General features: G+C 39.0%; 1 protein-coding gene across 3 annotated transcripts in view; it reads right to left on the bottom strand.

The window, feature by feature from the left end:
* RALGAPA2 (Ral GTPase activating protein catalytic subunit alpha 2) overlaps window positions 1–13565 on the bottom strand; it is a 377942-nt gene that overhangs the window by 166545 nt on the left and 197832 nt on the right. For all 3 annotated transcript variants that reach the window (XM_074989296.1, XM_074989298.1, XM_074989297.1), the window contains 4 exons: window positions 10721–10829; window positions 2278–2388; window positions 1766–1834; window positions 1468–1602 (listed from right to left, as the gene is read on the bottom strand). In XM_074989296.1, coding sequence (XP_074845397.1) covers window positions 1468–1602; window positions 1766–1834; window positions 2278–2388; window positions 10721–10829 — 424 coding nt within the window. The remainder of the gene's footprint in view (window positions 1–1467; window positions 1603–1765; window positions 1835–2277; window positions 2389–10720; window positions 10830–13565) is intronic.

Here is a 13565-nt window from a genome sequence, read left to right as displayed (position 1 = left end):
TTTTGCTTCTCTATCACTACCTTGCTTGTCATCCTTTCTAAGGCTATTCATGACTTATTCTAATCCTACCCATGTCCTCTCAAACTATCAAGATGTTAGCTCCTGCCTCCACCACGACAATGCCACCAGCCTTTACTGATCACTGGTTAAATGTTCAAACAAGCCTCTGTGTTTTTTCCCTAAGTTCTGCTAGAGGATGGCAACTTTAAAAACAAGCTGCAATAAGAAATTGCTTAGCTGGAATTCATATGCAAATTTGACTCCATCAGAAAGAATCAGAATAGGGACTGGGAATGGCTCTCTCATTACAATAAGTAATTTTCCCCATTTCAGGTATTCTGGTCTTCTCATCCTTATCCATCCTGATTCTATTAGCTCTGATCTAATGCTCCTCACTTTTTAGCCCTATTATGTTTCTTTTTGCTTTCATTCCATGCATCTGATGAAGCAAGGCACAACTGACAAAAGTGTATGCCATAGTAAAATATTTATTTTTTAAGATGCCACTGGACCTGTCGTTTTTTTTGCTGAAACAGGTTTCAGAGGTAGCCATGCTAGTCTATGTCTTCTGTATTGGCCTTGAGTATTTATAAATGTGTGATTCTACAGGGTTCTAGGGGAAACTCAGAGAACAGTCACAGCTCTTACAGGAGAAAGTGCATATAATGTCCACCTAGATCCAACTTTCTTCATAAACATGTGTGCAGGGAAGACACAACATTTCCATGAATCTCCTAAGGTCCTCAGAACATGAACTCCTTTCTTTGCAAAATTTACTAGTCATGCCATCAGATAGATGCTGCCCATGGCAGGTTCCTAAGCTCCCTGGGTGTCAAGACTCTGCTTCTGACATTTTTTAATGTCTGTTGACCAAAGCACTTTCTTTTTTTTCCTCCCTCAAAGCTGTCAACATTAAAAATTTTATGCTCCAGAGTTTCACCCGTTCCAACCCTACAATTCTATGAATAATACAGATCATGGCATCAAATGACTATTAAAAAAGTTGACTTTTGTAATTAAATATAGTTCTGACAAGCAACATTACACTTTCCACTTTTATAAACTAATCTACATATACTCTTTTGCTTAGTTATTTTTTCACCCTATAACTGAAGGATTTAAATAATCATTTGAAAATTAACACGATCCTTAAAACAATATAAACAAGCCCTGAAATTCCAAAGAAAAACCATTGTCACTTTAACTCCTTTAAACTCTAATATTACTGAACAGATGTACTTGTAACTTTCCAGGAAATTAAATCTAGTCCCCAAATGTTGGTGGGAAATTTTTAATTTGTTATCATAACTAACTCATGCATTTAAACTGAAAAAATTTCCATGTAATTCACATGATGGAGTCACCAGTGTTTCTCCCATACTGCTCCTCTTGCTGATCCATGACAGACACATATACATTTAAAAATATTGTAGGTTGTATCATATTTAATTGATTCTACATACTCACCCTATATATGTAATCCAGTAAGGGAGCTTTGGAGGAATGTTGATCTTCCATAACAGTAGATACGGGCGCTAGTAAGGTTTTCATTGGTAGAGCCATGCACCAATCCAACAAGCAAAGTAATAATGAAACTATAAACTAAAAAGAAACATATAAAAGAATACATAAGCAATACTCAAATTCATCAAAATGTTTAAATTTTAGATTGATATTTTAAAATAAGATACTGGACTAAACGCTAAAGTAGTTAGTAGTTCAAGCAGCAAATACAAAATTGGAGTTTGTTTTTTATGCCACATACCTTTCTATCCGCTTCTACAGAAGAGTATTCAGCACTTGGCAAAAGAAATGCAATGGTGGCCACAAGAATCTGCACAGAAATCAAACACACAGGCAAACAAAATTACAAAATATATTTTTTTGTTTCTTTAACTATAAATAAAAGGCCTGAAGCATTGACCTTCAATAAGCTTTGGATGAAGACTATAAAGAGCACTTAGCAGCCAGTTTTTGTATGAAGCATATGTGCCAGTGTTCTACAATGTTAGCAGATTCTAGATATAAATGAGTGCAAATTGGGGAAGGATTGAAATTACACTCACTCCAGCAAACTGCAGCAAAACTCTTCTAATAATGGTTGCAGAAGAAAGCAAAAAAGTTAAGAGTTCCATGATTGCAACTTTCAACTTTGAAAAATAGCATCAGTTGGGCATTAACTTTGAAGCTTTTCCAATTTTCTGAACAAGCAACATAGAACATTCTATGTGTTATTTTCAGTTCCCATACATAAGTATTTTAATAGATAAGACATACTTCTGTAATTTTCCTGGATAGAGAAGATTCATACTTCTGAAGCTTTTCCCAATAAGAAACTAGCAGTTGAAGAACATCACAGGCTACCTGAGCTACCACTTTATTAGAAAACTGTAAGAAAAAAAAATAAAATTGAACAAAAAAGTATCATGCCAGAAAAAAGATTCATATATATATATAATAAAAAGTAACGTCAGAGTTTCTACTATTTTAAATGGTACTACAGGTCATAAAAACTACGTTAAAGGAAAACGGTGGTTACCTGTAATTGGAGTTCTTTGGGATGGGTCTACATGTTCACATTTACAGATTTTGCCCTTTCTAGTGGTGCTTAGAAGTAGAATCTTCTTCAAACAATGTCCATTAAAGTGTTAATTTTCCCACCTCTAGTGACACAAAGTCCTGAAGGTGAAACTATACAATGGGGAGTGCCCTCTACCACCTCCGTTCTGTTCACACCAACCCTGAGGAACAGAATGAAAAGAGCTCTGAGAAAAAAGGCAAGGTGAATGGGATGTGTGAATACATAGAGCCCTTTTGAAGAACTTTGGTTACATGTAATTTGCATTCATTTTTTGTGTGGCTCTGCATGTTGCTGCTTATGGGTAGTTTGATAAGCAGTGCTCAAAATAACTTAGAAGAGGAAACAGAATCCAAAGGGGAGGGAGCTAAACTATTCTCAATCATGGCAGAAGATAGAACAAGAAGCAATGGTCTCAAGTTGCAATAAGAAAGCTCTAAGTTGTAAATGAGGAAGGACTGCTCCACTAGGAGGGTGATGAAGTACTAGAAAGGGTAAGCTCAACAAGATAGTGGAATCTCCATCCTTTGAGGCTTTTAGGCCAAGCTTGACAAAACCCTGGTTTGAATGATTTAGCTGGGGTTGGTCTTGCTTTGAGCAGGGACTAGATGACCTCCTGGTGTTTCTTCCAATCCTAATTTTATATGAGTCCAGTTGAGAACATGCTGATGTGTAAAGCTCTCTCCTGAGATGTCACAGGATCTTCTACTATAAGATAACTCAGATGTGGCCCTGCCCCAAACACTGACCCATCTCAAGTTACCTTCACTGAAGGGAAACTGAACTGCACATCCTTGAGAATGTTTGCTCTACGTGAACATCACATCAGTGATTCCGGAATGTATTGAGACATGCTTATTAACATCTGGACATTGCCCAGGTTTGGTGTGTAGACTGGAGATAGACAGAGCTGCATTGGCTTCATTGTGAGTTGTGCAAACGGAGTGTCTTATGAGATGGCTGCCATAAGATCCACAAAAAATTTACATTCTGATTTAGTCATACTGAATGAATAAAACATATTGATTTGTTTTTAAAACGGTCTTCCATTAAAAAGGTCTCTTCCTAGCTATCAAGTCCAGTGTAGACTCTATGAATAAAAGTTTCTGAGTTGGACAGATTTGGCTTTTCCAACATTCAGAACTCCCAGTTATGAAAATGTGGCTTTAATAAGTCACTACAAACAGCCTTCAAAAGAAGAACAGTATAGAATAGAATAGGTATAAACAAAAATACCCCGTCTCCTCAACAGAGTCTCTATGACAGAAAAACACTTAGTAAAAACTTTTGGTGCTGTGGCCTGGCCAAACAGCTCTTTATATTGGAAATGGTGCCTCCACCACAGAATGAAGGTACTTTCAAAGCCTATGTAAAATGGAGATATGAACATGTGTCTTCTGGATTAAGAGTCACACACACAATCCATAACTGAAAGCAAAGAGATTCTGGACGTCAGAGTTAACATACAGAACCAAAAATCCAGAATATAATTGTTCAGGTTTCTTAAATCTAAAATAGAATGAACTCCTTTCCACCCATCATTTTTCAGCACTAGAAAGACCTTTGAATAAAACTCCTGGTCTTCAGTCTGCTCTGATACCTCATTAACAGTCGCTATAAGAAGAAATATCTGCATGTCTGAAAACAGACCAAGTCTTGTGAAAAGCTTCCCTAAAAAGAGAAAGGCAGGAGAAACTGAAAGGGGAAATTTCTTGAACTGAACAACAGTCTCATTCTCTATTTGTCATGTGCAATAAGCCTTTGCCTTGTTTGCCAGAATGGATAGCTCAGTGGTTTGAGCATTAGCCTGCTAAACCCACAGTTGTGAGCTCAATCATTGAGGGGGCCATTTAGGGATTTGGGGCATGCAGATTAAAAAAAAAATCTGTAAGGGATGGTGATAGGTCCTTCTACAAGTGCAGGGGACTGGACTGGGCCTCTGAAGGTCCCTTCCAGCTCTATGAGATAGGTATATCACCATTTACATTAATTTGCTGATAAAATGAACTAGCACATCTCCAAAAACAGGGAGGGGAGGATTCCTGCTAACAGTTCTAGCCGAAGTTGGCAACTCCCAGCACACCAGCCAAGCTACAGTGGCACATGGCAGGAGCTCAGCTCTGCCCCTCCTGCAGCATGGGAGTGGGTGTGAGCATGAGCATGGGGCCAGAAGCCCTGCTGCAAAGCAACTGGTACCGCACAGGGCTAGGGCCCCCACTGGGGAACCCCAACTGTGGCATGGGGCTGGACCATGCTGTGGTCCTGCGGGGCTGGAGGTGGCTTCCCCACTGGAGTGCAGGGACAGGGCTTGCCCCCTGCCATCATGTGTGGCTGGAACATGGGGCTGGAGAATGGTCCCTTCCAGATACCAGAGCGCAAGCCCCTCCACCCTCATCAGAGCATGGGGCTGGAGCACAGGGACCATAAGAAGGCTACCTCTGCCAACTGCAAGTAGGACCATTAGTGACTTTAAAAAGTACCACTGACACTTGATTCGTAGATAGAGCTCTAAAGATCAAATTTTGGCACTCCACTTCAGAAAGTGACAGATAGCCATGTTAGTCTGTATTCTGGCAAAACAAAAAAGCAGTCATGAAGCACTTTAAAGACTAACAAAATAATTTATGTTTTCTTTTATTAGCTTTTCTGGGCCCATCTTAGAGTTGTTGGTTTCCAGGTATTTGTCTGTCCCTGTCAATTTATTTTTTTACTTCTCCCAGTGGATAATTAAGGTTTATGAATGTTTGGTAGAGATCTTGGAGTTTTCGGTCTCTGTCAGTCGGATCAGAGCAGATGCAATCGTATCTCAGGGCTTGACTACAAATGATGTATTGTGTGATGTGTGTAAGATGGAAGCTAGAAGCATGTAGGTAAGTGTCCTAATAAACTATTTTGTTAGTCTTTAAAGAGCTACATGACTGCTTTTTTGTTTTCACCTCAGAAAGATTGCTGACCCTGTTCTAGACTCTCAATCATCATGTCAAATTTGAGTCTAGTGTGTAACAGGTGATAGGAAGAGTAGAAGAGTGCTTAGATAAGGCTTGACTTAAAATATGTTTTCTTGTGCTGGCTCTGGAAATACGGATTTGCTGTAGATATTCTTGATTTGACAAGAAATAAGGTGAAGATGACTGTGGATAATACCATCTCTGATAATCAAAATATAAAGTAGAAGATTTCATCGTAGAAATAATAAAGCCCAAATACCTCATCTTCTTTGGCTTCTGCAAAAACTTATCCATTTTTTCCCCAGAAAAGACCATCTCCTCTGAAGGCATATCCCCTGCCTTAATTGTGGTATGCAGAGTTAAAGAGGGATTAAGCTATTCATGTCTCATCTAAGTATCCACTAAAGTCAATGATCCAGCAGAGAAGTCTGAGGCACCAAATGAAGTCTGGAAAGAGTGCTTTGCTACATTTTGACCTTGCACCATGATTGCATTTGCCAATTCCTCTTTGTCATTTGGCAAAGTCAGCACAAACAGTGCCTTCTTTTCCCACAGGTGGAACTGACTGCAGGCCATGATCCTTTGGTAATTTGCCAGCCTAATACTAAGACAGAAAAAAAGAATACCATTCTCCCTAGGGGGAAAATAAAATCAATCTCCTTCCCTGTCTACAGGGTGGGACTGTGCCTGTGGAAACCTCAACCCACTACTGACAGCAGTTACTCCCAATGTAGAAGGTAGAAAGCATATGAAAACTCTTCCAAGGGTCTGATATACTTTGCCCACTTTCTTGGCAACAGGTCAGCAAGAGGCAGGAGTGAACCAAGTTGTTCTACCAGGCTGCAGCAAATTGTCAAGGATTGCTAACAATATCCATTTCTTCGAGACACCCCAAAAATGTATACACCCGGTGGGATGTCTCCTGTACAAGCACTGAAGTTAAATGCAGAGTGTATGCCACAAAATCCACTGAATCATTAAATTTCAGCATCTCCTCAGAAGAGGCAAAAGCCATTTCTCCATGTTTACATGGTGACAAATCAGGATCATAGTGTGTGCCGACATGGTCCAGTATAAAAAGAGGAGTAATCTCCCTCCTCCTCAGCTTCAGAGCGTCAGGGACCACTGTTTGAGATGCAGATACATCCAGAAGAATAGGCTCCAAAGATTTCTCCCCCACCAAATTCTTTAGAGATGAAATGTCACATCTCCATCCATAAAAAGGAGAACTGAAAAGTTCCTTTGGTGGCTGCCCATCAGGTCATGGAGACAGAACCTCCATTTTTTCCCACAATTGGGATATGGGAACATACCTGCAGGAAAACCAGCAAAAAGCATAACCAATCAGGAAGAAACATTTTTATTATTCCCCTGTTCTCCTCTAGGAAGAGATCCAGCTTGGGATCCACCATAAAATGTACCAGTGACAACATCAGACCCCAACAGAGGATAGAAACAAATGGAGAAAAAGCTCTCTTTTTGGAAACCCGGTTAGGAGAAAAAAATTAAGAAAGATTAAGAGACAGACTGACAATCTCCTGTGTTACTTTCCTTTTCACGTTTTTGTTTTGAGATCTTCTGTTTCTTACTCAGATAAGCGGAATGTTTGGAAGCTGAACAGTGCATATCAGCTTTCAAAGTAAAAGTCTACTTTGATAACAAGGATGAACCCAGAACTGGAGTTCGGGTTATGGCTGGAGCAAGAGACTTGGACAACACAGAATCCAATAAAATACTGAAATGCGTCTTCTTGGTTTAGGAAGCAGAGTCCAGAGCTCACCTTGATTTTGGTACTTTTGGTATTCTGATCAGAATAGACAAAGAATCTGAGTACTGCCTGGATCCAGAAGGTTATGCCTCCAGGGTCTTCTGATGGAGAAACACTTCCAAACACTTCAGCCTCTCATTGTGAGTTCTGGTCATAAAAGTACAGCAGATGGAACACAGAGGCTACATCTACATTAGCCAAAAACTTCGAAATGGCCATTTCGAAGTTTACTAATGAAGCGCTGAAATACATATTCATCACCTCTTTAGAATTAGGGCAGCCGTGGCACTTCAAAATTGACACAGCTCGCCACCGCACAGCTCATCCAGACGGAGCTCCTTTTCGAAAGGATCCCGGCTACTTCGAAGTCTCCTAGTTCCTATGAGCAGATAGGAACAAGGGGACTTCAAAGTAGCCGGGGTCCTTTCGAAAAGGAGCCCCATCTGGATGAGCCGCGAGGAGGCAAGCCATGTCAATTTCGAAGTGCCACAGCCGCCCACATTCTAATGAGGCGCTGAATATATATTTCAGTGCTTCACTAGTAAACTTCAAAACAAAGTTTTTGCTAGTGTAGACACGGCCAGAAAGTTTTATACTCCCAAGCAGCTGAGGCACCTATTCAGGTCATCTGACACCAAGATGATAAAGGAGCACAAAGCACACCACTGCAAGCACCCCAGCTGCTGCTGCTTTGGTTCTGCCATAAATTCAAACTGAGCTAACTATTAAACTATGCAGAACATAAACTAAAATATTAAACTATCAATTAACCCTTAGAATGGAGACAGCCCCTTCTCCACCATCCCTGATGCTGAATGAAATAGAGTGGTTCGCTTGCATCTAGGCAAGCAGCTGGAAGGAACTAAGGTGGTAGAGGTCTTGTAACCTCTTATATTGCCTTGCCTTCAGTATGTTTGGAGACACTGGTGGGATAGGTAGGAATGGGCATGTGAGCATGCTATGGACACTGCTTGGAGCAGGTTCTACCATTAGGCCCCTCTTGGTGGCATAAAACCCATAAGTGGAAATATCCAAACCCCTTGAAGTAGTACATTCAAAGTTAGGAAATGCCACAATTAAGATTATTCCACACAACTCTGATGTGGACCCCTTCTGTATATGCATTACAGTATGATACAGTCTTTATTTACACAATCACATGCTATTCTCTCTGTGAGAATGGTGAATGAGTAGTATGATTGGTATGTAAGAGCTGGGGAATGGAGTAAGCTCAGAGCAAATGGACTCTTCAAATAATTTAACTGCTCACGTAATAGGTTGGTACTGAGCGTGATAAGTAAGATCATTTCAAAGGCTCACAAAATAGCCAAACTGAAGATATTTTTACAGAGAAGGTAAAAGACACTCCTGCTACCAGCTCAATGTGACTTGCTAAATTTCAAGTCTCTTTTCTATACCATGGAGATGCTAGAGCTGCTGAGCTTTACAATTGAACTATTAGGAATTCTTCTTAATATTGGCAAAACAGCCTTTTACTCTAACCTCATTCTCAAAAACAACTTAACCATTTCAGCTGAAACTTTAAAAAAAATCAGAATGAGGCAAGTAACCAGCATGGAACATTTCAGCCCAAATGGTTACAGCTTGGCAAACCTATAAGCAACTAAAAGCAGTCTTATAATAGAAAATGTCAGGCAGCCTTAACTAAAGGTTTTGCTACCTTCACCACCTATAATCACCATTAGGTAATACACTACAGGCAATATTATTATAAGTAACCATCATTACTTATTAGTATGACTATTCTGCTTAAAATAGAGGTTAATTTTATATGATTATTTCAAGTTGTTCACAAGGATTCACAAAATGTGAAACATTCAAGCTCTTGTTTGACGAATATATCTTTACACATGCAATGACATTTCAAACACGTTTACGAAAATTCAAGGCACATAACTAACACAGATGATCACAATGTGATTTTTTTAAATAATCAATCATTGAATAACAATTAATTACTGAAGATTAAAAATAGTAAGATATTTCTTCTACTGGTATCTAAGGAATTTTAGATAGCTGAGGCTTATCTAAAAGATTTTGAAATATTAAGAATATTTATTAAAATGAAAATATGTACTATTTAAAGAGAACTGCAAGTTTACTCTGTTCTCTATAAGTCAAAAGAAAATATAAAGCTTTCCAATAACTGCACCAAAAATTGATACTATGAATATGGCACTCCCTTGCATAAATTATCAATCATTTGATAGGACAGAAAAGTCATTTATCATCATCTCAAGGTAAGTGTTCTATTCATCAAAATGTATATGCATTACATTACATATAAATCATATGTGTATGTATATACATTTATTCCTCAAATACGTATTTTTAAACAAATACTTTTTCTTCGACAGTGGTAATACAGCTGCAGGAATTTATCATCCTGTAACATGCAAAAATGTACAATCTTTTTATGATTCTTTCATTACCCCTGCTATCACATTAAACTAAAACTGTTTCATTCATTCCTTTTCAACTGTTATTAAAGACAGTACTAAGCAACACTGACAGAGTGGTAGGATACTGTCACTGACCCAGCACTCTGGTCACTGGGGCTCCAATTAGATGCTCTAGAGTAGACCTGAGTAAAAAGAGCTGTGACTGACGATCTGAGGAAAGCTGAGGCCAGTCAGCCCAACTAGCGGAAGGCAGAAAAGACATGAAAGAAGTGCAAAATAGGGCGGGAAGAAGGCATTCAGAGATGGATTGCTAAGGGCTCTGCCAGGTACACTTTGACTTCTGTCTCTCCTGTCCTTAGCCAAAGGAGTTAGGGATTGCATGTTACGGCTAATAGGGGGGCTATGCAGGTGATGGGAGGCCACTTTGAAATAATTCACTTAGGGTGTATGTTTACTAGAACCTGAAATGTGTGTAAACTGAAAAGAGACAGGAGCAGGCCCACTTCTCTGTCACAAACACATAGGGAATGCTTTTTGGCCTAAGCATTAGAAACACTTATTTTTCAAAATGTTCTTAGCATCTAACCTTAAAGGCTCTACTACAACAGATTAGCACAAGAATCCTAAAAGTAGCATTTTCTAAGAGAGTTATTGCGTGAAAGACAAGACATGTTCACCAAGTCTGAGAAGCATCTGGAGCACATGGGGAAGGTCCCGTAAGAACTTTCAGTCAAGCAAAAAAAAATAAATTCACTGAGCAGTTTCATAGTCAGCAAAGACATAGACAGTGCCCTTAACATTTAAAAAACAAATTTGCAGACAGATAATGCTGTAAGCACACTGAAGTGTGCAATTCATAAAGAATCAGGATACAAAACTGGGCCATGTCTTGATCTTATGTCAGAAAAGCATTTAAGCATATGCTTGGTGAATAAAGTATCTAGAATATCTTGTTCATACAACTCTTTCCTTTGTTATTCACACAAACAATTCATACTAATACCTTTAACGTCACACCTATAACATTTATTGCATCCTTCACTTGAGGGTGATTTGTGCACTGTACTAGTTCTTCACATATCCAAACTCCTAGGCAGCAAACAGCTATACACCTTTAAAAAGAAAGGGAAACGATGTAGTTGTTAGCTTAAAAAGAATATCTTCCTTTTTCGATGTGTCTCACTTTCTGGAACATATTTTGGAAAGTTTTACCATCATTTCTCATAGTACAGTACAGATCATTTTACTGACAGAAGATTCTTTGGTTAATTACAAAAAGCAACAGAATCAAATGAAGAGTTTGATATTTTCTGACTATCAGCCAACCTGAGACAAATTCTATAACTACAGGATGTCTGTACCCTTCTGGTGTAATTTTTAAAAAAGCACTCAGAGGTGGCTAAATATCCCACTAAAGTAAACAGGAATAACTTTATAGGAAGCAGAATTAGGGAATACTGAGTGATTCTAAAAATCCATCTAAGTTTCCCTTTCAGCCAGAAAAGAGGAGGAGAAAGGGCCTATCAGACATCATCTTTTTCCCCCTATGTCTTGGCAATGCCCCACAAGCAACAATTTTCGGAGCAGGGAAGAAAAAGGCAGCTAGTAAAACCGCCAATGGAGCTTGTGCTTGCTGTTCTAGTGTTTTTCAGTGTCAGTCAAGTGGGCATATTTAACTTCTGTGAGCTCACAAGCAGGATCAGAAGCATTCTAAGTATCTTCCAGAGGCAGAGATACAATGTACTTGGTTTTGTTTGAATGGCTTCTGTTCTTCTTGTAAGAATGGAGTTCACAGGTCACTATGACATAACATCTTGGTAGTGAATGTATTGCTCTACCTTCAACAAGCTGTCAGGCACTTCATGTTTGAGAACACACAGCCATTTACTATATTGAGTTAACTCTTCGGCATTCTTGTTGTAGCCTCTCTCTAGTCTCAGACTCCTGAAATATAGATCGTATGTAACTTCTCCCCCCATATAGAGCTCTACTTGGATTCAAATTTATACCTGTAAATAACAAGAAGTCCTGTGGCTCCTTATAGACAAACAGATATTTTGGAGCATAAGCTTTCAGTCTTTGCCCACAAAAGCTTATGCTCCAAACTAAGTGTTAGTCTATAAGGTTCCACAGCACTTCTTGTTCTCGAAGATACAGACTAACACGGCTACCTCTCTGATACTTATCTGTGGCTATAAATCAGTATCTGAAGAACCAGAGGGCTCTCTTGAGAATTGCAGCAGCGAAATTGTAGGACTGGAGGATTAATTGTCTTTGATTTCAGATGCTTGTTAGAAGCTGGAAGTTTTTTTATGCATATTTTTAAACTGGTGACCCTCGTAAAGTATTATGAGTTTTGTTGCACTATTTTAACATTCCTAAGTACTGAAATCACATTGCTGTTTCCCCCAACTTTCCTGCTAACCTATCTGATGGTACAACAGTAACCTCTGGAAACCCTTAGGAGTATGTAAGCCACTGTCTACAAAACTGATCCATGACCCTCCTGGCTGAAGAAGGCCATCAAAGAACAAATGTTCTCATCAGTGATGGAAATAACCAATAATAATCCTCATGCAAAGAATACTCCAATAAAACACTAGTAATACACTAACCAAATGAACATTTCCTAGATGAGAACATAAACTTCTTTTTCACAATATTATACAGTGAATACAGATCTGTTTATATCACGTCATGAGTCACCCATTTCAAAAATATCAACACATAAAAGGATGTCTTCATTAACGGAAATCATCATCAGAGTGGCTAAGCCTCCCCTTCAGACAAGCAATTTTGCCAGCTTACCTCAAAAAAAACAAAAACAAGACACATTAATCTGCTCATTCTTGAAAAACCTGACACTGAGGCTGTGTCTACACTAGCCCAAAACTTTGAAATGGCCCTGCAAATAGCCATTTCGAAGTTTACTAATGGAGCGCTGAAATACATATTCAGCGCCTCATTAGAATGCCGGCAGCTGCGGCACTTCGAAATTGACGCAGCTTGCCGCCACGCAGCTTGTCCAGATGGGGCTCCTTTTTGAAAGGACCCCAGCAACTTTGAAATTGACGTGGCTTGCTGCTGTGCAGCTCGTCCAGATGGGGCTCCCTTTTGAAAGGACCCCTGCAACTCTGAAATCCCCTTATTCCTATCAGCAGGAATTATCCCTATCGGGAAGATAGGAATAAGGGGATTTCGAAGTGCCACAGCTACTGGCATTCTAATGAGGCGCTGAATATATATTTCAGTGCTTCATTAGTAAACTTTGAAATGGCCATTTGCTGGCCATTTCCGAGTTTTGGGCTAGTGTAGACATAGCCTGAGTGAGAAAGACCTTTCCAAGTCTCACCCCATCTTCATTCTGGTTTTCTTAGGAAAAATCAACAAGGATGTAATGTGTTCATGCTTGCAAGATTGGGCCCTTCCTTAAAAATTCTTTGTAAAAGAACTGCATATTACATTAAAATATGTTAGGTCTGATCCTGTTGCCACTGAAGTCAAGGATAAAACTCCTGTTGACTTCAGCGTCAAAGGATAGCAGCCATAGGGATAATCTTAAACTTCTTTGCCTGTTACCAGTCTTGATTGTTTAAATGTAAAATTAAGTGCTTCTTTTAATTTAGAATCTTTAAAAGAGCATTTTTAAAAAATAAATGGAAAGTTCATGTTTAAAGCTATAAACTACTCTGTGTATTCCTTTACTAAATATTGAATGTAACAAGCAACATGTTAAAATATGATTTCAAATTCCTAGAAATATATCTTAGGCATTCAAATAACTCCTCCAAAGCTGTATGCCAGGGGCAAAGAAAGTTTTTTGGGTTAGAGGACACTGACCCACAAAA

This window comes from Carettochelys insculpta, chromosome 3 (assembly GCF_033958435.1).
Source record: "Carettochelys insculpta isolate YL-2023 chromosome 3, ASM3395843v1, whole genome shotgun sequence".
NCBI classification, from domain to species: domain Eukaryota; kingdom Metazoa; phylum Chordata; order Testudines; family Carettochelyidae; genus Carettochelys; species Carettochelys insculpta.
Note: the sequence above shows the minus strand (reverse complement) of the source record. Positions and strands in the feature narration are given on the sequence as shown.